Below are 22806 nucleotides of genomic sequence, written 5' to 3'. Positions count from 1 at the left end.
GCCTGTCCACAGTTTGCCATTTTCAAAGTTCGCGACCAACGAAGCGATCCAGAGGACAGAAGCCTATGAGTACGCGCAGTCCCTGGGGGCGCAGGCCTGCTCCCCTCCCAGCTTCCAGGTGGGCCCGGACTCCAGCGCGCTCCTGGGGGTGGGCCTGGTCAGTGTTCACAAGGCTGTAGCTATTACGGGTTTTATTCAGAGAAACAAAAAGCGTGAAATGGGTTTGGAGATCTCGAGGAGGTCTTAACCAGTAACTCTCGGGAGCGGAAGCCTGTCACATTCGGAGTTATGACTGTGGTTTGGTTCTCAGTATTCTTAAGTACTGAGAACGTCCACTGTTTGGTTGCAAGTTCTTTCCTATCAGCTGTGGACAGTGTTTCAGGGAGGGTGGTACCTGATGGGACTGTGCATGCGTGTGTGAAACGGCGTGGCATGTGGGTGCCAGCTGAGCAGGGTGAGTGCACTGGTGGGCTCCCCAGAGGCCGTCGTCACGGCACAGGCGTGGCGGCGCCCTGTGCTCACTCCGTGGCTGGGAACACTGACGGCTGTGTTCCGGGCGTGTGAGTTTCTCAGAAGCTTAGTTGTATACTCTGATCTAAACTTACTGGGGGAAGGGGCCTGGCTCTGCTGTGAGCAGGTGGGGCGGGGGGCGTGGAGAGCGCAGAGAAAGGATGGAAGGGCCAGGGCAGGGTCGGCTGGGTGCAGCTCAAGCACCGCTGAGCTCGTCTGTCTGTCTGTCTCAGGTGTTCAAGTTCATCTATTGCTGCCGCCTGGCCGAGATGGGGCTGGCCGCGCAGGCCTTCCACTACTGCGAGGCGATCGCCAAGAGTGTCCTGGCGCAGCCCCACAGACACTCGCCGGTGCTGCTCCGCCAGCTGGTGCAGGTGACGCCCCCCCAGCCCGGGGGCCCTCGGGGGCCACAGTCACGCAGCGCTGAGATCTCCCGACCAAGACGAGTCCTGCACACTCTTGGGGGGGAGCACCTCAGCACAGGGCCCTTGGGAGCTTTGGCGTGAGAAGGGCCCACTTGCAGGAGGCCCACGTACCCGGGCACCCCAGCCTCGCACTTGGCATCGGGGGCCTCTCTGGGCTGAGTCCTGGCTGTGGCCCCGCAGCCCCAGCTTCCTGCTCCGTGAGACAGCACCCGACGCCCTGCCAGCACCCGGCGTCCGCGTGTTCCTCTGCCTGGAGGTGGCACTGAACCCGCGCTCTTGTGACGGGAGTTTTGCCAGGGAAGCTCTCAGAGTCACAGGAGCCACACAAACGGGCTGCCGAGCCCTCATCTCTGCCTCACGGCTCCAGCCGTTACCACGAGGCCAGACTTGCTGTCCGCTCCCCCCATTGCCCCCCAGAGCGTGAGTGCGCCTAGGGTGGGGGCACCTCGGCGAGTAGAGTCCAGTGGAGGTGGGCTCAGGCCCCAGGATCTGTCCGGGGTTGTGGCCTCTACGGCCAGTATAGGGGGTGCTGACATCCCAGGCCCTCTCCTCACGCGTGCACAGTCCAGAATGGTCCCAGGCCCTCTCCTCGCACGTACCCAGTCACGGATGGTCCAGCAAGTGCCACTCGGGTCCCCCTGGTGGAGGAAAGCTGCGTGTGCAGTCTGGCTTGTGTCCAGGCCCTAGCGGGTTTGGCGGGCGTCTTCTGTGGGAACAGAGCCTATATCTCCATGTTTCCAGGTCGCCTCCCAGTTGCGCCTCTTTGACCCTCAGCTGAAGGAGAAGCCGGAGGAGGAGGCGTCTGCGGAGCCCGCCTGGCTGGTCCAGCTGCAGCTCGTGGAGAGACGGGTTGAGGTGCGCTGGGTGTGAAGGGGCCCTGTGCGCACGCCGAGGGCTCCCATGCTCAGGGCACCTCTGTCGAGGGTGGAGGGGCGGGGGTCCGCGCCAGTGCTCAGGGCACCTCTGTTGGGGGTGGAGGGGCGGGGGGCGGCGCTAGTGCTCGGGGCACCTCTGTTGGGGGGCGGGGGGCGGCGTCCGGTGGGGAGACTCCTGAGGCCCTTCTCCCTCAGGAGGGCGCTGTGGCCTGGAGTCAGGACGGAGCCTGCCCCCAGCGCTGCCCCAGCTCGCCAAGCCCTGAGGTGGGGCCCCGTGATGGCCCGGGACCCAGCCAGCCAGCGGGCCTGGGCGCCGACAACCCGCTGCTGGCCCCGCCGGTGCCCAGCACCAAGCTCTTCAGCCAGGACGTGCGGCAGCTGCCCTCAGGTGCGCCCGCGGCCGCCTCCTGGTGCTGCCTCCCTCGATGAGCCGGTCCCTTTGCAGGGCCTTGAAGGTTGGGCGGGGTGGGAGGGCTGTGAAGGCAGGGGCCTGCGCGGGGCCGGATGGCCACCCGCTGGGCTCTCAGGGCTTCCTGTAGCCTCGAACCTGCGCCGTGCAGAGTGAGGCCCCATGACGCCCGGCAGCCTCAGCCTTCATGCTCAGATGGAGGGCTCCCGTCTCCCAGTAAACGAGGCGTGCCTGTGGAGTCCCTGGGGCGAGCACGTGGCCTCAGACCATCCCTTCTGCACCGTCTCCTGCAGCTCCTTCGGCGCTCCCCGCCGGCCCAGCGGCCATCCCCGCGCAGGTGCCCATGTTCCCTGTGCCACTGCCGGCTCCTGTCGAGCTAGAGCCTGTGCACGGCCCCCCAGGGGCTGTACCTGGCTTTCAAGAGCCCTCTGGGCCTGACCCTGTGGCCCTGTATCCCGGACCTGGGGTGCCACCTCTCCAGGAGACAGACTGCCTGTTCCCGGAGGCCAGGAGCCAGGACGCAGGTGGGTCTGCAGAGAGGCTGTCCTGAGGACAGAGTGGAGTGGGTTTGCTCTTCAAGGAGGTGCCTGTGGGAGGAACCTAAGTCATTCCGACCGGGAGGAGGTGGGAGTGGGTGTCCTGGGGTGGGGGAAGCAGCCCTGTGACCCAGGGGACGCGCTGATCCTCCTCCTACAGGGCTATCTTTGGCCGTCTGTCCACCTGGACAACCTTGCTCTAAAGGGGAAGCTTCATCTTTACACGTTTAGAACAGCGCAGTCTGGGTTTCTGAAGGCCACGTCGAGAGGCCTGGCATGTGGGGGAACTGTGCGTCCCCAGCGGCGGGCGTGGCCATGGAGCTCACCTGCCCTGGGCGCCGGCGCCAAGCTCACTGGAGCCGCGCTTCCCTTGGCAGGGGCGGTGCCGCAGGAAACGCCCGGCAGAAGCTCGCTTTCGGAGCCGGGAGAGGAGGAGTTTGGTGGGAGCTTTGCTAATATGGTACTTGCCCACTTTGTTTTTATGCTATTTTTTTTTCTGTAAACCCCAGTGAATAAGTACTTCAACTCTTCTTTCTTAAATTGTAAGTAGATCAATAGCACCTAAATTTATGAGGTCATTTTTTGAATTAACTTCATAAAGAGAAACCTTGAATCCTTAAAATATGAAGAACTATTGTAAATGTTAATAGGGAGAGAAAAGTAACGGTATAAAGGAAGGTTTTTAAGGAGGAGGAATAGGCATCTCTGATGAAGCCGTCTTGTCAGTGTTCAGCTCTCTGAAATGGAGACTTCTCTGGTCTCTGCATCTTTTCGGGTCTGTAAACGTGTGGTGCTTTCCTTGAAGTTAAGAGTCGTCGTATCAGACGCGTCTGACCGAAACAGCACCCTGTCTGTGTGCTGTGATCCCAGCAGCAAGGGTGGGAGAGTGGGTGGATCAACGCTTCTATAGCCGTGTTCTGGAAGCTTCTTACAGATAGCCAGTTCTTTTTGGTGTCCTGGGAAACTCTCCTTGTGTGTTTTACCTTTAAAATATTCTGTCCCTGAGAAAATAAAAGTGACAGTTTAACTGTATTGAAACAATTGTCTCAACCTGCGGGTGAGCATCTTTCTAAACCAGTCTGCCTCTCACACCGCCCCGTCCTCAGTGCCCCCGTGTGTCCCCCAGGGCTCCTTCAGGACCTCGCCGGGTTCCGAGGCGCCGCTGCAGGCCCTGCAGCCACCTGCGCCGCTGACGCCCGCGCCCGAAGTGCAGAGACCTGTCCAGGCCACCAAGAAGGAGAGCAAGGAGCCGAAGAAGGTGACTCACAGCCCCAGCCGGGCAGGGGACGGGTGCCGAGGCGAGGAGACTGCGTGTGTGTGAAGATGGAGCCCAGCGTGTTCTGGAAGGGCAGCGTCTGTGCAGTGAAGTGTGTGTGGTGTCTGTGTCCACGTGTGAACCACCAGCTCAGAGTGGGGGATGCTGCCCCCCCCCGAGGCCCGCGGGTCCAGGGCCCCTGCAGCCGCTCGGAGGCTGGTGCCAGCACTGGCCTGCCCCCACTGCTCAGGTTGGGGCTCACGTGCAGGAGTGGCCCTCGCTGTGTAGCGAGCGTGTCATCGTGGGCACGCCACGCTTCCGTCGTCCTTTCCCCCAGGAACGGACGTTAGTTGCTGTTAGTTTGCGTTTATAAGGGATACAGCCACGTGAGTCTTGTCTGTGTCTTGTGGTGGTGAATGCGCTTCTTTCTTGAGGGTATATGCCAGCATCATGGGACAGCTGTGTGTCCCGCTTTAGAGCGTGCTGCTGGACAGTCCTCCTCGCTGGTTTACCAGGTGGGCCTTGCGGCACCAAGCAGGCAAGAGCCCGGCCCCATGTCCCTGGGGCTGCATTCTCTGCCCTCGTGGCGGTGGCCCTCGTGCTGGGGTCAGTGACACTCTGATGAGTAATGACATGGCACCCTTCCGAGTGCTCGTCTCCCCACCCCGTCCTTGTCTGTGGGGGGCTGCTCAGGTCTTCTCCCATCCTTTATGGGGTCTTCACGTTGGCGGTGGTCCTTCTCACGTGGATGCAGGTTCTGTCAGATGCGCGTTGTAGACGCTTTCTCCGGCCTTGGACGGCCTGTTACCCTTTGGTGGTGGCTTGTGGAGAACACGGTTCTCAGTCTAGTGCTCAGCAGACTCTGCTGGAATGGCTGGTGTCTGTCTTCTGGACTGTTTATTTCCGGTTGCTGTGGGTCTGGGTCGCTGCACACAGGCTTTCTCTAGATGCAGCAGGTGGAGGCTGCTCTTTGCTGGATAGGCTTCTCCCTGCGGCGGCTTCTCTGGTTGCGGAGCACGGGCTTCAGGGTGCTCGGCTTCAGTAGCTGGGCCCTTGGGCTCTAGGGCACAGGCTTCATAGTCGGGGCTCCCGGGTTTAGCTGCTCCACAGCACAGGGGATCTTCTTGGATGAGAGATGGAACCCACGTCCCCTGCGTTGGCAGGCAGATTCCTATCCACTGTGCCACCAGGGAAGCCCCCATGGCTGGTATTGCAAGTAAAGACAAGTTTAATTCAAAATGTGGGCGAGCCGTGCAGGTGACTGGACCCCCCCCCAGCCTGGAGTCAGCCGCAGGTTTGAGGGGGTGGGGCTGTGGAGCTGCTGCTCTGCTTTGCGGCGGACGTGATGGGCAGCGTGTGCAGGATGAGGCCAACCTCCCTGACATCTGACCTCTCCCAGTCTGGGGCGCAAGGGCCTGTTCTGAGGAGCCTGCAAGGACTTGCCAGCCGTCACCACTGCTGGGGAAGATGGTCTGAGACTGCCCATTGTTGGCATTTGGGTGTGAGAAGCTCCAGGAGGCAGATTACTGCTCCGATTTTTATAACTGCGGTAAATGCACGTCACACTAGCCGCCCCCGCTGCCTCCAAGCGTGCGGTTCTGTCGTGTGGCCACCACCATCCCCAGGGCGCTGTCATCTTCACTGAAGCCCTGACTCCGCTGGGGTCAGGCCCACTCCTGCCTCCAGCCGGGCGTCTGCTCCCTTTCTCTGTGGCCCTGGTGCCTGCAGGCCCTGACTCCGGGGCTCAGGCGGGTCCGCCCTGCTGTGCTGGGCTCATTTCTCTCAGCGCCATGACCTCAGGCTTGTTCTGGTGGTTTCTCTGTTCAGAGCAGCGAATCCTGGTTCTCTCGCTGGCTGCCTGTGAAGAAAAGGACGGAAGCTTACTTGCCAGACGACAAGAACAAATCGGTGAGTCCTGCCAGGTGGGCCTGGGGAGCCGGGGCTTCTGCAGCAGCAGGGCGTCCAGCTGTCTGCACGGAGCATCTCAGCCCTCGGCGAACCTAGACCGACGCCTCTTGCGCTCGGGGCCTGAGTCTGCTCACCTCGCGCTACTGAGTTTTCTTGTTTACTTTTCACAACCCCGGCAGATCGTCTGGGATGAAAAGAAGAACCGGTGGGTGGACGTCAATGAACCGGAGGAGGAGGTGAGCTGGGACCCCGGGCGGAGAGGCCCTCCCTGGGGCAGGAGCTGTGGGGTGGCAGATCTCCAAGTGGGCTTTCCTTCCACAGAAGAAGGCTCCGCCCCCGCCTCCAACTGCCCTTCCCAAGGCTCCACAAGCTGCCCACCCTGGTCCCGGAGGGCCCCCCAGACCCACTGTGAACATCTATTCTAGAAAAGCAGGTAACAAAGCCCAGCCAAAAGTTACAGATTGTCTGGGTCGTCCATTTGTCCTATAGACACTCCAGAGCCTGGCAAGGACCACGTGTGTCAGGCGTGGTTTGTCTCCCGCGAGAGGAGGACTGGTTCTCTGAAGATGAGTCTGGGGTTGGGGTGCCGTCCTCTGGAGCAGTGAGTGGTCCTGGGCAGGGTGGATCCGATCAGTCGGAAAGGCAGCCTGGCAGCATCGTGGCATGAAGTGGGACCCTCACCTGAGCAGAAGGCCCCAGGAGAGGCTCCCGATCAGGCCCAGCCTCCCTGGGGCTGGAAGTGGGGTCCCCATACTCCCTGGACATGTGGAGAATGGAGCTGGGGGCCATGGCATGGGGGTGACCTTGCTACCTCTCCGTGTCACAGCTGGAACCAGGGCACGCTACGTGGACGTTCTGAACCCGGGGGGCCCCCAGCGGAGCGAGCCGACCCTGGCTCCCACTGACCTCTTTGCACCCCTGGCCCCGCTTCCAATTCCGGCTCACCTGTTGGGCCCAAACGCAGGTATGCCGCCCGGGTAGCAGGGCTGTTCGCCCCCGGCCTGCTGACCTCAGATCTCCCTCTGGTCCCCTGGCCTTGGTTCTCTTTCAAGGAGAGTGCTGTGGATGCAGAGCACAAGGCCCGCTGTGCTGTCTGCAGGCGTGTTTGCGCGGGGGGTGCAGGCGGCACGTGTCCTCTGGGGCTGAGTCCCCCAGGCCCCAGGGCCGTGTGGACAGTGAGGGCCTCCCCCGTCTCCACATAGATGCAGAGGAGGTGCCGTCCGCCGAGGCAGCCAGCAGGGAGGGGCCGGCCAGGCCGGAGCCCGCATCGGATCCCAAGGTGAGCCATGCACACAGCAGGGCGTGGGGGGCAGTAGAAGTCAGCCTCCAGCTCCCCTGAGAGGCGGCCACGTGCATGTTCTCTGGGAACTGTCCTGCTGACATTTTAATGGTATAGAGGGTTTCTTTATGTGTGTGAAATACAGTCATTTAGAGTTTGATATCTGAGGTTGGATGGAGCTTAATTTCAGCCCTGGTTCTCCATTACTTAGCTATTTAAAGTTTCGGGGTCGGGGGGACTGGTACTCCAGTGGTTAGGACCCTGTACTTCCCCTGAGCGGTGAGGGTTCAGTCCCTGGTTGGGGAACTGAGATCCTACAAGCGGTGTGGCAAGGCTAAAAGAGGGTGGGGGGCAGGGGACGGGGTCACTCAGCTCCTTTTAGCCTCAGGGTGCTGCCCGGTGGATGGGGTCATGGCGCCCGTCGCGGGGCCGCCATGGGTGCAGGTGCCCGGGAAGTAAGGGTGCGACGCGGGTTGGAGTAACAGGTCTGTGCAGAACCTGCAGGGCTCCTCAGAAGGCGCCCCCAGGAGGCCATGCCGCTATCCCGGGTGGTCCTACCTCGCGTGGGAGCCCCGGCTCACCCCTTTGCTGGTAGCAGCCTCCCCCCCTGTCCCGGCAGGTGTTCGGGCCTGCAGTGGCGTTGCTCCCTGGACCTGAACTCCCAGCGTCTGGACTTGATGGTCCCCAGGGAGGAGAGGTAAGCAGCACTGGGGGCACGTCTGCGGAGAATCTGGGCCTCGGAGGCCCACGGTGTCCAAGTGGCTTCTCTAAGATGATGTTACCGGGTGGCCAAAGGGCAGTTGAGAAACTAAGGAACCAGAGTAGCGTTGTGTTTCCTAAAAAAGGCACACTTGTATTTGCAGGGTCATTTGGGAGCTTGGGCCAGAGTGAGGGCTGCGAGTGCTCGTCAGAAGGGGTCCCCTCCATCCCTCAGGCAGTGTGAGGTCAGGCCGCCCAAGGCCCGGGGCTAGGCGACCCTCCCTCTCGCATGGGTCATTTCCTGTAAAAGCTGTCCGTGAAGCAGGAGTTTCAGGCTTTCTCCCCGTCGAGCTGTATCGACTCTAGCAGCAGCACAGCTCGTTGGGACTGAGCTGCCAGCTGGAGCAGCGGCGCGCACGCTGACTTTGGTGTTTGTCTGTGTCTGTGTTCTTGCTGTTTTGTAGCTTTCGCGCTGTAGTTCACTGAGCTCGTTATCACGGGAAGTGAGCCAGCATTTTAACCAGGTACCTGTGGCTGGCCGTGTGCCCGGGGCTTGTCCTCCCCCTGAGATCACTGTGCCGCTCAGTCACTCTGCCCCTGGCCCCTGACGCCACCTGTCACCACTCAGCCGTCACACGCCTGAGGGCACAGTGCTCCTTTCTTTCAAGGTTCTCGGAGGGTGGTGTCAAATATCCAGGCACGTCCACGGGCAGACTGACTCCAGGATGCCCATAGCGAAGGGACAAGTTCTGTGGTTGTGCTCTTTCTGAACTGAGTTTTTCAAAGGACTAGTCACAGGCGTAGTTTCACGGGGTGTGTGTGTGCGTGCACGCACGCACGCACGCACATCATAAGCCAACTGGAATCAGGACACTCTCATTTCAAAGTCACAGGTTCTGTTTTCTCATCAAGCAGGAGAAAGCGTTTTAGGCCAGGCAGGGTGAGGTGGTGGCCGCTGTCCTGTGGTCAGGCGCGATGGGAAATAAAAGAGCACGTCAACTCTTCCCGAGCGTTGTGGGACTAAGCTTTCCCTTGGCTCAGCAGAAGGACTTCCTGGGACTTGTTCGTTTGTGAAGTAGAGCCCTGGATTTTGTAGCTGGACGCCTGCGACCTGGAGCGACCCCTAGTGCCTGCGCCCCTCCCCCACTGCTGCGGTGCATGCCCTGGTTTTCCTGGTTTTCTGAGCCCCGTTAAATAATTAAACATAGTTCTGCAGTAAGTGCCTTTGCCCTGCTTCTGTGGCGCCCTCAAAAGTGTGATAAAGCCTACTCAGAAACAGTGTCTGTACTTGCAAACAAGCCGAGCCGCTGTGCTCGGTCAGAGGGTGAGACGGCCTCTGTGTGCTCCCCAGGCTCCTGGTGCTCTCACCCCCGCGGGGGCCCCTCCTGGGGCCGGGGTGCCCTTCTACAACCCTGCTCAGTTTGCACAAGTAAGTGTGTCTCCCGGCTCTGCACTGCCCTGGGAGTGGGGGGCCCGGGGGAGGGGGCTGGGTGCCCCATCAGTTTCCTGCTGATGCTGCCCTGGGGTGGGGCTGACCCCCTCCCGTGCTGACCTTGGCCCCTCTTCACCTGGTGGCTGGTGACCTTCAGGCGGGAAATGCGTCCTTTCATTTGTCTCCCTCCCAGGCTCTGGCCTGGAGAGAGTGGACGGGAGGTGGGGCAGTCTTGGGACGCAATAGAGGAGGGGGTCTGCGGGGAGGTCTTGGCTTTAGGAATTCGAAACGTTCCCTGACCTTGACGGGCAGACCCCCCAGCCTCCGGCTCCCTCAGGTGGGCCCCCGCGACTGCGCTCTCCCTGCTCCCAGCCGCCAGCTGCGTCTCCACTCCACGGCTTAGGGGCCTCTTCTCTGCTGGATCTTCACCTTGCTGGTGCCTTCACAAAGCTTGACTCTGACTTCGCTTAGGGTTTTCCTGGGACCCAGAGTAAACGCCCATGCACCATGCAGCCTCCCCAGGTGCTCCCTGCCCCCACCCCCACCCCCCGTCGCCGCCGGGGCTCCTCAGACACCCGGCTGTGAGCGCAGCCTCACCCCGCCCCCCGTCTTAGTCGGGCCTGGGCTGCACACGAGACGACAGCACACACCTGTCCGTCGAGACCCGTCGTCTGTTCTGCTTGTTCCGCGGCCCCCCTGGGCCAGCGTGCGGACCCCAGTCCTATCCCTGTTGTTTCAGGCCCCTGCCGCCTCAGGAAGCTCAAGGACGGGGAGGATCGGCCAGAGGAAGTACCCAGCGTTAAGCTAGAAGGGCCACGTCCTGGAGTAGCACCAGGACTGGCGATGGCTGCCCGCCCCGAGGTCAGGCCGGCGGCCTGCGACTCCAGTCTGCCCCAACGGGCGTGAACGCAGCAACTCCGAAATGACTTGCGGAGTGTCCGACACTAATCCGCACCTTCGAGATGCTGGGTGAAGAGTGACTCTTAGACCCAAAGGGGTGACTTAAGGATCCGGCATCTGCAGTCACCTGAGGGGGTGACACTGAGTGAAGCTGGAGGCATCTTGGCTACAGGAGGATTGTGCTTCTCGGTAACTAAGGCCTCAAAACCTCGCGGGGAATCCTTGCCAAATAGAGCCCAGGGGTCCTTTCAGACGCCAGGAGGAGACGGTGCACCTTTGACTCAGAGAGGAGCTCGCCTGCGTGCGTGCTCCCAGAGGCGGTCAGGTCAGCCCCCGCCCCACGTTGCTGAGCCTGGAAGGGTGCTTCGTCTCAGAGGAAACTGGGCTTCCTTTAGCAGCAGTTCCATTAGGTTTTGAGAGCAGCCCTCGCTTCTGACCTGTGTTCTATCTCCTGGAGCCAAGACGTGCCCAGCTCTGCGTGGTCTCCTGTGGCCTCACCAGGACCAGGAGGCTTCCAGCAGTCAGAGGGGTCAGCTGGGACGGAGCTGTTCTGAGCGACGGGCCCAGTGTCACAGCTGGGACTCCGGGTTTGGTTTGGGTTTTTCCGTGGACCCACCAGGCCCTGCTTCCCGTGGCCAGCCCTTGCAGCGCTGTCAGCTGACGGCCGCCTCTCACCGCTGCGTCACTTAGGGAGCTGGTAACATCCTGAAGACAGTGGCTTGCAGCTGTTTCTTGTCTCAAGCTCCAGAGTCCGACCTTTCTGGCCCCGGACTTGTCAGTGGCTCACCTGCTGACTCAGCCTGTGAACCTGCACAGGACGATGACCTCCTGGCGGACCCAGCTTTAAGGCTTCATCGACTGTTCTCAAAACTGTTCACATTCTTCTGTCTAAAGGGACTAAAGAAAAGATTTAAATATTTATAAAAATCATTAGGAAATAATTTCTGTAGAACGCTGGGGAACGTGGTTTGTTGGGTTTTAATCCAGGTGTCGGGCTTGAGTGGGGTGGGGTGGGGTCAGCACAGGGCCCTCGGGTCCACTGGGTCGTCTCGGAAGGACCCGCAGAACGGTTTTCCAGGACGCGTCACAGATGTGACACCTCACTGGCGGGCGGTCTCGTGTCCAGGGTCAGTGCTAGCGCGACCCCCGGGCTGAGACCTGCCCCCCCCCCCCCCCGTGGCCCTACCTGTTGTCTATGTCGACCGCCGGCGAGTTTTGATTCAAGAAGCTTCCTCTGAGGGGGGAGCTGCTATTTTTCCTAAATGCAAATTGTTAAATAAAATATTTTGCGCTCTCAAGCCCTTTCATCCTGTCTCCCTTTGTTTATTGACGTCTTTGGGGCCCTGGGTTTGATTGGCTTCTAGGGCTCCCTGGGCCACTGCTTTCTGTTCCTCCACCAGACCCGCCCGCTAGGGCCCTCCCAGGAGAAGGGGGGCTCCTCGCCGATGGGCGGTGGGCGGGCCTAACGGGAAAACCCATCCTGAGGGCAGTGAAGAGGGACCAGGGTAGCGCTCTGCTTTGTAGGCTCCGGGCCCCGAGGGTCCTCATTGGTCAAATACGGAGACGAGGGGCGGGGCTGGGGGCGGGCCCGAGGGGCGGGGCGCGAGCTGCTCTCCCAGGGAAGGAAGCCGCCCGCACTCCCGGCGCCCACCCGAGGGCGCCCTCCGCCCTCGGCTCTCGCTCCACGCGCTTGGGTCCTCCGGCCGCCAGTGGCCGCTGCGGGCCCCGGGATCCAGGCCACCCTGCCCGCCGGTTGCCGGGGAGCGGCCGCTGAAGCCCGCGGAGCTGGGGAGTTGGCGGCGTCGAGAGGTGGGGTCGCGGGGCGCGATGACCCCGGGCGGGGGCGTCTGTCCTGGAGAAAGTCCGAGGCGGGGATACGGGGCCAGCACGACCTAGGCCTCGAGTGACCCCTGGGCTGGAGCGCGGAGGCCTTGGGCGGGACGACCCCCCGAGCTGGGCTCGCGGACGGGGCGGGGCGACCCCGGGGTTGGAGTCCGGGCGCACAGGTCGCTGGCGCGGGATCGGGTTGTGGGGTTCCCCGTCACGGAGCGGGGCGCGGGGGTCCGTGGCGCGCCAGGATCCCCGGGCGCGGGTCTCGTCCCCCCTACTCCGTCCCCAGCCCCGCGGCTCCGGGCGGTTGTTAACCTGGGGAGCGCGCAACCGGCCGGGCCAGACTCTAGTCCTGAGTCAGGGGCCTTCGCGGCCGGGGCGCAGACCTGCTCAGGGTCGCCTGCTCTCGGGGCGGGATCTGCGGGCCAAGCGATGGTGGTGGGCGTGCAGGTGAGCGAGTTAGGGCTGTCTGCCCCTGGGGAGCGCGGCGGGGCGGGGGTGGGGGGGTGGGGCGGGAATGGGCTCGAGCCGGGTCCCCCTCCGAGGCTGCACCTATGCCTTTGGGGCGGAAATTTTGGCTAGTTGGGCCCCTGGCTCCCCAAGTGAGAAGCAGCGCCCCTGCCCACCCACCCCTGCCCCACAAGAGGGGTACTTCCCTCCATCCTAAGATGCTGGACTTTTCACCTGTCTCCTGGGAGGAGCCAGCGGGCCAGGACGTCTAAATGCTTGCTCTTGCTGGGCCTTTAATGACCTGTCCTCTCCATCACCCTGCCCCATGCTGTCCTTCAGGATCATTGAGTGGCATCACTGCCCTGGTGATGAAGGCTAATCGCAGGGTGTTCCCTTAGGTACTTTCTGGGGACTCCGGACCTTCGGGGCTCCCAGCCATGCAGCAGCTGGTCCTGTGCGAGCTAGACCACCCCAGGCCCGAGGGGGAGCTGCTGCCATGCCTCCGCTCCGCGCCCCCCCAGCCACAGCTGAACACGCGGCCCTGACCCTGGGTGTCAGCAGCAGCCCCCAGAGGAGCCATTTCCTGGGTCAGCCAGGCTGCCCCCGGCCCTGAGGACTGGCCCCCCGGACTATGCCATCCAAGTTGGCGAGCTTAGGGCACTCAGAGACCGCCTCCCAGCAGCCCACTGTCCAGGGATGTCTGCGTCCTGAAGGCAGCATGCTCAAGGGACTGCTTCCGAACAGTGTTGAAGAGCCTGTCCCCTGCCTGGGGTCCCCCGCTGCTGGCGACCGTCGGGGACCCGAGAGGAGCTCAGAGCTCCCCCCGGATACCCCAGAGCAAGTCAGCAACAAGGACCCACAGGCCCAAGCAAGACCCTTCACCCCGAAGCCGCCGCCCCCGAGGCCCAGGCTGGAGCGGGCGCTGTCCCTGGATGAGAAGGGCTGGAGGAAGAGGCGTTTTCGAACCAGCCGCGAGGACCTGACTGTGCGGAATGGGGCCAGCCCCTCGGGGGGCTCCCTGCAGGACGAGGCCCCCGGGACCCCCGCCCGCAATGGCTCCCCACCCTGCCTGAGCACCTCCCTGCAGGAGATCCCCACGGCTCGCAGGGCCCCAGGCAGCGGGGGGCCCTCCTCATGGGGAAACTGTCTTTCCGGGATGATCAGCACGTCCCTGGACCTGCTGCACCGGGAAGGGGCCTCAGCCGGGAACACCCCTCGGCTGGCCAGCCTGCTTTCCCCGCGCCCGCTGCCCGCCATGGCCCGCAATGTGGCCTCCGAAGGCCTGCGGACAGCGAACAAGGTGGACCCGGATCACACCGACTACAAGCTCCGGCTGCAGGCAAGGCTGTTCCGGGCGCACAGCAGCCTGGGCCCCGGCCGGCCCCCGAGCCCCCTGGCCTACGATGACTGCTCCCTTCATTCGTCCAGGTCCACCTTCAGCCTCCTGGCGCCCATCCGTGCCAAGGACGTCCGGAGCAGGTAAGGCCCCGGGGGAGGCGGCCTCGGGTCTCGGGGAACCCTCAGAGGCCCTGTGACAGCCGCGCGGGCAGGCTCTCCTGAGAGCGTGCGTGGGCCGTCTTCTACCACCCCCCTCTCCCAGCCGTACCCGCCAGCTTTTCCTTCTGCGTCTCAGCCCCACAGGCACCTGTCAGGTGCTCAGACCCCACTGCACGCAGGGCGGGCCTGTTTTCCTTCCTGTTTCTTGCTCTTGTCGGGGGCACCCCTTTGTGCGCGTGTGCAGGTGGGCCCGGGGCTCTGAGATGTGTCCCGGGACCCATGGCCACATGATCCCTTTGCTGAGGACCAGCGTTAGGCAGCCGTGCCCCATGCCCCTGCTGGCACTTTTCCAGGATGGAGAGCTGGATGGGGCTGGGGGCCCCGGGGGCGTGGCCAGGCTGCCCCACCTCCAGCAGGGAGGGGCGCAGGCAGAAGCCCAACTCCGTCCTTGACGCTCAGGAGCGCCCCAGGGTCTCCTAACAGGCAGGGCTCGGCCCCCGACCCCATGGGCAAGGAGGATGCTGGGTGTCCAGCTTCACAGGGCTTGAGTGGTTAGTCCCAATTATCGCCTAATTTATATCTTGAAGGGAAGGCAGGTGCTACCCCCATCTCCAGCTCTGAATCCCCTGCCCTGAGCCGGAGCCTTGGGGCACCCCAGACCTGGTCCCCAGGGGCTTCTAGCCTGACCCGCCCACAGCCACCGGCTGTCTGCTGGCTTGCTGTTTCCAGGAGCTTGGGCTCAGGGCCACGCTGCGGCCACAGCCCGGGCTGCGGCTTAGAAGCCATCCTGTACTCTCCCTGCCTGCCCCCACTGGCCCCAGCGCACCCCTCCAACCCAGACCACTAATTGTTTCGAGTCTGTGAGCCACGCAGTCTCTGGCAAGTGTTGACCTCTGCCGTGGGGACAAAAAAGCAGCCCCAGGCCACACACACTAACAGCAGTGTAGTGTGTAAGACAAAGGAACGCTCTGTTCAAGGAGGCCAAAATGTGACTTTCAGGTCGCTTTCCCTCGGCACAAAGATGCTTCTTTTCCCCAACCACTGAAAAGTGTAGGGGATTTCCTGGTGGTCAAAATTGGCTAAGACTTGACCAATCCCAGGGGACCAGGTTCAATCCCTGGTCAGAGAACTAAATCCCACATGCCCCAGTGAAGAACTTGTGTGCCGTAACTAAAGGTTCCGTGTACCACAGCAAAGATGGAAGCTCCTACGTGCCATGACTAAGACCCAGTTTAGTTCAGTCGCTCAGTTGTGTCCGACTCTTTGTGACCCCATGGACTGCAGCACACCAGGCCTCCCTGTCCATCACCAACTCCTGGAATTTACTCAAACTCACATCCATCGAGTCAGTGATGACATCCAACCATCTCATCCTCTGTTGTCCCCTTCTCCTGCCCTAAATCTTTCCCAGCATCAGGGTCTTTTCACATGAGTCAGTTCTTCACATCAGGTGGCCAAAGTATTGGAGTTTCAGCTTCAGCATCAGTCCTTCCGATGAATATTCAGGACTGATTTCCTTTAGGATGGACTGGTTGGATCTCCTTGCTTCACTGGACCCGTGACAGCCAAATAAACAACATCATTGATTTAAAAGGAGTAATAGTAACACTGAACGTGTAGGAGCGAGTCTCAGCTTGTGGGCTTCACACAGCCCGGACCTGGCCGGGATCAAGGCCAAGGATGGAGAAAAGGGGTGTGGACTGTGCCCTTGAGGGGCTGCCTTTTGCACACACTGCAGACAGGGCTGGATTGGAGAAGGCAGCCCTGCAGGCAGTCCGACGGGATCGTCAATACAGGGTGGCCTCAGGGAGGCGCCTGCCTCCTGACATCATGAGCTCTTGTCCTGCAGAGCTTGGTCAGGGTTTAAGAGCCCCTCATGTGAGCTTGTAAGGACTGGACTCTAACTTCATCTCCTTCCAAGGGATTGGTGCCCATCTCTGCAAGCCAGGGTCTACGGTCTTCTAAGCAAGTTGGAATGAAAAGAGCAAGTGAGACGTTTGAACTTGTCAGCTCTTCGCATCAGGTGGCCAAAGTATTGGAGTTTCAGCTTCAGCATCAGTCCTTCCAATGAATATTCAGGACTGATTTCCTTTAGGATGGACTGGTTGAGCCTGGATGTTTGAGCCTGTGCGTTCCCCTCTGTCTTTGGGAACCTGATCAGTCAGGCACAGTCCTTGTCATGGGTCCAAGGGAAACAGTTTTCACACAGTTGGGAAGGGAAAAAAAAAAAACAAACCGAGGCAGTACTGATAGTCTTTTGTGGACGTGTGAAAATCACACGAATCTCGGGTTTGTCCCTAAATGAAGTCTCCCTGGCACTTGGGCATGCACGAGGCTGCTCTTGGGTTAAGTGGAGACGGGGGCACAGCCCCGCAGGCAGAGTCCTCGCAGGGCCTCGGTGGCGGTGTTTGACTCTGCACCGTTTGCAAGAGTTATTCTGTGAGAGCCCACAGTGGATTGAACCTGCGAAGACAGAGGCATCCCGGGCAGCCTTTACAAGCTCCCAGTGCTGGATGGCAAGGCGGAGGCCGGAGCCCCAGAGAAGGGCGTGTCCCTCCAAGTCTTCTTACAGTCCAGAAGCCCACCTCGACCTCTGCAGCCCTTCCAGAGCCTTGCCCTTAGAGGGTCCCCCCAAAAGCCCCAAACATCACCTGCCTGTCCCTTCCTCTCCGGAGGCCAGGAGTCTACAGAGCTGTGGACATGGCGGGTTTCCCTGGGCTCCAGGGGCTCTCCAAGCTGTGCTCCCCCCATTAGCCCCCCAGGGTCCTGAGGCCACTCCAGCTCTGGGAGGGGGCTCCCGGCCCCGGAGGTGTGTCCTGCTCCCGGCCCCTCCCTGGGCCCGTCTGCTGCGATCCCCAGCTCAGTCTGGCCCATCTCCGCAGGAGCTACCTGGAGGGGAGCCTGCTGGCGAGTGGGGCCCTGATGGGGGCGGATGAGCTGGCCCGTTACTTCCCGGACCGGAGCGTGGCCCTGTTCGTGGCCACGTGGAACATGCAGGGCCAGAAGGTGAGCGGGCGCTGGCCCCACACGGGACGGGGCGGGGTTCCTTCTGGATTCTTACCTGGGGCACGCAGAGGAGCCCCTGGGCCATCACAGCGCCTCTTGCCCACCTCTCCACTGGTTCACATGGCACAAATGCTTTGGTTTGCAGAGGCACTGTACGTGTTAGAGCAGTTCTAGGTTGACAGCAGGTTTGGGAGGAAGAAGCAGAGATTTGCTGAGAGCCCACGCCCCACCTGGCCTCCAAGTGTCCACACCCTTCAGCCATCAGGCGGCCCCGCTATTCTAGTCGCCCTGGGCCACTTGTGCGAGCGCCTCCTGGATCCCCACAAGCGTGTGGGGACACGGGTGCCCCGATGCACACTGCGGGCGGGCGTCCACGCCCTGGTCCAGGTCTGTCTCCCGCCGTGTATCCCCGTGGTCGGGGCTCGTGTCCATCCCGCCTGTGAGCCGGGGCCCTGGGGGACTGCAGCCAGAAGGTGCAGGGTTCGCCCGCTGATTTCTGGGGGAGCCCATTGGGGGCTTTCTCTCTAGCCACCCCGTGTCTCCTGGGGGATCCCTTCCCACAGCTAGGGGTCTCCACCCCTGTGTGGGGGAGGCTCCGATTCTGGGGCCAGCCACAGGCTTCCTCCAGACAGCGGGCGACCTAATGCCCAGTGGGGTCTCTGGCCCTGTCTGGAGTGCCTTCTGTCGCTGGTGTGCGCTGAAGCACATCCCGTCCAAAGAACGGAAGTGTCCGCGTCCCTGGCTACCATCCTTCGGGGTAATGGATGGGGCTGCTTCAGGACAGGCCCCTCCCCACAAAACCACCACCTGAGTGGGAGTGCCGACGGGTGCCCGGGCTGCCAGCTCCACTGTCCACTGCGAGCCCCGGGCCATCCACCGCCTAGCCTGCACCTTGGGGCTGCCGGCTCTGTTGTCCACTGTGAGCCCTGGGCCATCCACTGCCTAGCCTGCACCTGGGGCCCAGAGCCCCTGGGCTGCAGCTGGTGGGGGAGTGGAGACCGCTGGCCAGGTGCCCACTTTCCTCCCCCAGGCTGCTGTGAGGGCAGAGGTGTGTGTGGGGGAGTCCCCTTGTGGGCAGCCAGGCCCAGGGGCCGGAGGCAGCACAGTTGCTGTGCGTGGGCCCCAGCAAGGGATGGGGCACGGCCCAATGAGGACAGGCCAAGGGAGGGGTGGGCAGCCTGCCCGGGCCAGCGGCTCCCCATGTGTGGTCAGGGGTGCCTGGGCAGCAGAGCCCCCGCCGTGGGGCCCCTGCAGCCCCTGCCAGAAGCTGCCTTTCTGCAGGAGCTGCCGCCGAACCTGGACGAGCTCCTGCTGCCAGCCGAGGCTGACCTGGCCCAGGACCTGTATGTCGTGGGCGTCCAGGAGGGCTGCTCCGACAGGTAGGGCCGGGGCTCTCCCCCTGCTGCTGCCCCACCCACTCTGCGTCCCTGACCTGCCGCTCCAGTGTGGTCCTGTGAACTGGTCTCGGTCCTTTGCCCGAGACCCCCGTGGGAGGGGAGACATGAGCAGCTGTGGTCTAAGTCTGGGCTCAACCGGGATCGCTTTCTTCTCAAGTGGGGACTCGCAGAGTTTTAAAGAAATGCACCTAAGCTTCTTGTAAATAGATAGCTGCTCCGGGAGAAGTGAGGGGGACCCAGCACAGCGCGGCCCCCAGCTCAGCCCCTGAACTTCATCGCTCACCTGTCCCGGCCGTGTGGGCAGTTCAGCTGGTGACTGGGGCAGGGTCGCGGCACAGGCCTGGCAAGAGTGGAGGTGCCCAGTCCGCTCCGGACACTGGGGGGCGGGGTCTGGGCTCCTGCTCTTGGTCTCTGGGAGTCAGCAGAGGACCGTGGCCATGGCGGAGACAGCAGGGGGAGACCCAGGCTCACCCTCGAGCTGTGCGGCTCTGACCGCCTCCCACCCCGCAGGCGGGAGTGGGAGGCACGGCTGCAGGAGACGCTGGGCCCGCACTACGTCATGCTGTACTCGGCGGCCCACGGCGCGCTCTACATGGCCGTGCTCATCCGCAGGGACCTCATCTGGTTCTGCTCAGGTGGGTGCCCCTGGCTGGGCATGCAGGGTGGGGGCGGGCAGCCTGGCCGGCCCCCAGAACGGCCTGGGTCAGCCCTGCTCCTCCCGCAGAGGTGGAGAGCTCCACAGTGACCACTCGCATCGTGTCCCAGATCAAGACCAAGGGGGCCCTGGGCGTCAGCTTCACCTTCTTCGGCACCTCCCTGCTCTTCATCACGTCCCACTTCACCTGTAAGCCCTTCGCCTGTAGGCCCCTCTTCACTTGTGAGCCCCAGACCCCTCAAGGGGAAGGTCACGGTGCAGATGCTGGGTGACTAGACCTTGTTGGGTAGGGGGTCTGTCTCGGACCGACCCCCAGGCACAAAGCCTGGGCTCAGAAACCTGCCTGTGGAGAGGCCCCACCCTGCTGTCCTTGCAGCCGGAGACGGGAAGGTGGGCGAGCGGCTGGTGGACTACAGCAAGACCGTGCAGGGCCTCGCCCTGCCCAAGAATGTGCCGGACACGAGCCCCTACCGCTCTGACGCTGGTGAGCAGCTTTACCCTCGTTCTCTGGGTGGTTTAATGGAGAGGAATGTTTAGAGCCTTGAGAACCAAGGCGGCCAGAAGTCTGCAGTCGCTCACCAACCAGAAGCGAGGTCTGGCACCAGGCTCCCCAAGTTGTGACCCCATGAACCCAGAAAGCTATGGACACCCCCCCAACCCCATGGCTCCCTGGCCCTGAGCCCCAAGGGCGTCCTGGTCTGCCACCTGCTTCCAGGGGTGTGGGGGAGTGTCCTGACCTGGAGTCAGGGTGCAGACACACGGCAGGGGTGGGGGGTTCACGCAGTTTCCTGCCGCTCGTGCCCCAGCGGACGTTACCACCCGCTTCGATGAGGTCTTCTGGTTTGGGGACTTCAACTTCCGCCTGAGTGGGGGGCGCGCGGCCGTGGAGGCCATCCTGAAGCAGGACCTCGGCTCCAGCGTGCAAGCTCTGCTGCAGCACGACCAGCTCACCCTCGAGATGCAGAGAGGTGAGTGGGCAGGGCACCGCTGCGGCCGGGTGGGCCCAAGGGGCGGGGTGGCGCTGGCCCCGAGCCACCACCAAGTCGGGGCCGTGCCCCTTCCCAGGGTCCATCTTCAAGGGCTTCCAGGAGCCGGACATCCACTTCCTGCCGTCGTACAAGTTCGACGTCGGGAAGGACTCATATGACACCACCTCCAAGCAGAGGACCCCGTCCTACACGGTGAGCTGCCCACGGGGCTGCGGAGCACGGGCCGGGCTTCCTGGGGGCTTCCGTGTTCGGGGACTCGGCTGGAGGGTAGCCGAGGGGAGAGCAGGCCGGCCCAGCCCACCGCCAACTGGCCCCGGGACCCCCCGCAGGACCGCATCCTGTACAGGAGCCGCCACAAGGGCGACATCTGCCCCATCAAGTACTCCTCCTGCCCCGGCGTCAGGACGTCCGACCACCGCCCCGTGTACGGCCTGTTCCGGGTCAAAGTGAGGCCGGGGAGAGACAAGTCAGTACCCTTGGATGCCCCTGCTCCCGGGCCCCAGGCGGGGGGCGGCCTGAGAGCACAGCCTGGTCTCTGCATGTCCCAGTGCCCTGAGGGGAGCAGGGTTCTGGGTGCCCCGAGGGGAGGTGGCTGTGCAGTGGGTCAGAAGCCAACGTCAGGTGAGCAATGCACGAGAGGGTGGGGACCTTGCCCGCACCCCGAGCCAGCTAGGCCTCCCAGACACATGCCCCCTAAAACAGCTGGTGGGCGGCGGGGGCCACCTACCAAGGGGCTGGCCTGGCACAGGCGGGAGGCAGCATCCCCTGGCTGCCGGCACACATCTGCGGGTGGGCGCACGGCTGGTGGGGCTGGGCGCAGCCCCAGGGACCTAGGCCTCAGCTATGCCCAGCTCTTCCACATGCCACCTGCCCGCAGCTGACACCCAGGTGCGGGGGCTGGGAGGACAGTGCCCTCCTGATGGCCCTTCCTCCCCAGCATCCCGCTAGCCGCCGGCAAGTTTGACCGGGAGCTGTACCTGCTGGGAATCAAGAGACGCATCTCCAGAGAGATCCAGAGGCAGCAAGCACTCAAGAGCCAGCACGCCAGTGCCATCTGCACCATCTCCTGAGGCCTCCTGAGGAAGCCCCAGGGACGGACTCTTCCCGGAATGGAACCAGCGTGTCCCCGCAGAGCCCTCTCAGGCTGGGCTGTGTGGGCCTGACCCTGACCTCCCCGCACCGTGGCGGCCGTCAGCGGCAGAAGGACCAAGTTGGGCTGGCCGAGCGCAGGTCGCAGGCCCTGCGGGCAGGCGCCCTAACCTCGCGTGTTAGGTGATCACGTGTGCACATCCTGGTTCACCGTTTGAAGCAGCACCGCACCCCCCCCCCCGCCCCCCGCCACAACCCAGACCAAGAGCTGCCTTTCCGGCACCCAGTGGCGGGCAGGGTGCGCTGCTGGGAACCAGGAGGGTAAGCCGCTGCTCAGGTCCACAGACTGCCTTGCTGTCCTCCCCTAGCCGTCGGGTCCGTCTGCTGAGGTCACGTCCGCCCAGAGCAGCAGCACAAGGGACGCACTTCAGCAGCTGCTGGAAGTGCGGGGTGTCGCCACTTTGCTGGCCGAGGCCGCCCCACCGATGTCTTTTCTTAAAGTGCATACAGCCTGTTACTGCCTTGTGGCTTACCCCCTCTTTAAAAAAAAAAAAAAAAGCATAGGCTTTGAATGTGGGAAAATCTAGGGGCATTCAATCTAGTCTTCTAAATTATTTATTTTTCCATATTTATATTTTTAAATAAATGCACATATTGAATCTTAAGCTCTTTCTGGCCAAAGATTGGGTCCTAGAAAGACCAGTCTTGCACACCTGTGCTTGCAAGGCCCTTTCGAGCACAGGCTGTCACTGTGAGGGGGGAGCTCAGCCTCACCCGGCCCCGTCCCGTTTACACCCGCGCACGGCCCCAGGTAAGTGTTCTCGACAGATCCTGTGGAGTGATATTAAGTCACTTCCAACCAATACTGTATCCAACTTTCATTAGCCTCCGCTTCCAAAATGTGTCTCCATTTCAAAGTGATCCACACCCAGTCTTTTGATACGAATTCAGAAAATTCCATGAATGAAAATGCATGGCCTATCCCATCTGATTTCTGGAAATTCTTCAGACTGGATGTATAAAAAATTTTGATGAATGTACCATTGAGCTTTGAACCAATTAACAGGAAGTCTCATTATAGATTTTTGTGGTAACGGGGGTCACAATGAATGAGTTTTATGGATTCTTTCTTGGCATTTTCTCTGACAAATCAGGGAAAAGTTAGCGACACTGACGTGAATTAGTTTTGCTTTAGACTGAGCTTCATGTCCTGGGCTGGTGGGGGCCGGGTGGGGGGCGGTCACTGCACACATCTCATGGGTCCACAGTGAAGCGGTGTATTTTATGTAACCAATTAGACTTACATGAATGGGATTTTACTTGGAAAGTTAGGTTGAAATTCAAATTAATGAAAATGAAATTGACCAGGGTCTACAAAATAAGCTTCATAAAGAACTGAAATACAACCATGTGTGAGGGTGGTTTTTAAAACCTGGCTCTTGCTGTCTCAAACGTGCTGAGTCCTGCCACAGGCTGGCACCAGGCTGCCACCAGGGCATGGGTGTGAACTGCCAGCCAGGCAGTCCCTGAGGAACAACCTTGCAGGGGTGCCAACTAAGAGGATGACAAAGGGGCACGCAGGGCTCTGGGAACAGAGTGGACAGCGCGGGGGGTGGGGGCCGCGTGAGGCTGAGTGCAGTGGGGGGGGGGGTCAGTGAAGTGGGG

At 62.0% G+C, this 22806-nt stretch overlaps 2 protein-coding genes across 12 annotated transcripts in view; both read left to right on the top strand.

Moving 5' to 3' along the window:
- SEC16A (SEC16 homolog A, endoplasmic reticulum export factor) overlaps positions 1–11535 on the top strand; it is a 30517-nt gene extending 18982 nt beyond the window's left edge. For 2 of the 6 annotated variants that reach the window (XM_018056121.1, XM_018056120.1), the window contains exons 16-31: positions 13–118; positions 744–884; positions 1677–1790; positions 2006–2198; positions 2513–2743; positions 3133–3215; positions 3882–4013; positions 5838–5918; positions 6098–6154; positions 6240–6351; positions 6745–6882; positions 7121–7197; positions 7817–7894; positions 8361–8420; positions 9248–9325; positions 10068–11535. In XM_018056121.1, coding sequence (XP_017911610.1) covers positions 13–118; positions 744–884; positions 1677–1790; positions 2006–2198; positions 2513–2743; positions 3133–3215; positions 3882–4013; positions 5838–5918; positions 6098–6154; positions 6240–6351; positions 6745–6882; positions 7121–7197; positions 7817–7894; positions 8361–8420; positions 9248–9325; positions 10068–10136 — 1750 coding nt within the window. In that variant the 3' untranslated portion in view covers positions 10137–11535. The other 4 variants (XR_001918876.1, XR_001918877.1, XM_018056122.1 and 1 more) reach the window with 4 other exon arrangements.
- Positions 11948–22547, top strand: INPP5E (inositol polyphosphate-5-phosphatase E). 6 transcript variants are annotated; one of them, XM_018056110.1, is made up of 11 exons: positions 11948–12037; positions 12907–13987; positions 16888–17011; positions 18293–18390; positions 18919–19043; positions 19133–19252; positions 19440–19547; positions 19870–20031; positions 20129–20244; positions 20382–20476; positions 20990–22547. In XM_018056110.1, the coding sequence occupies exons 2-11, from the start codon at positions 13140–13142 to the stop codon at positions 21120–21122; spliced, it is 1929 nt and encodes a 642-aa protein (XP_017911599.1). In that variant the 5' UTR covers positions 11948–12037; positions 12907–13139; the 3' UTR covers positions 21123–22547. The 6 variants fall into 6 exon arrangements, with proteins under 6 accessions (XP_017911599.1, XP_017911598.1, XP_017911600.1 ...); XM_018056109.1 differs by having other exon boundaries at positions 20382–20518; XM_018056111.1 differs by having other exon boundaries at positions 20382–20498; positions 20990–21123.

This window comes from Capra hircus, chromosome 11 (genome assembly GCF_001704415.2).
Source record: "Capra hircus breed San Clemente chromosome 11, ASM170441v1, whole genome shotgun sequence".
NCBI classification, from domain to species: Eukaryota; Metazoa; Chordata; class Mammalia; order Artiodactyla; family Bovidae; genus Capra; species Capra hircus.
This window is presented reverse-complemented; position numbering and strand designations above follow the sequence as displayed.

Bases quoted from the DNA above. Each gene is read 5' to 3' on its own strand.
- INPP5E (XM_018056106.1), top strand. From the start codon at position 13,140: ATGCCATCCAAGTTGGCGAGCTTAGGGCACTCAGAGACCGCCTCCCAG. The intron at 17,012-18,292 runs GTGAGCGGGCGC...GCCTTTCTGCAG, and splicing joins GGAACATGCAGGGCCAGAAG to GAGCTGCCGCCGAACCTGGA. The intron at 19,548-19,869 runs GTGAGCAGCTTT...CTCGTGCCCCAG, and splicing joins CCCCTACCGCTCTGACGCTG to CGGACGTTACCACCCGCTTC.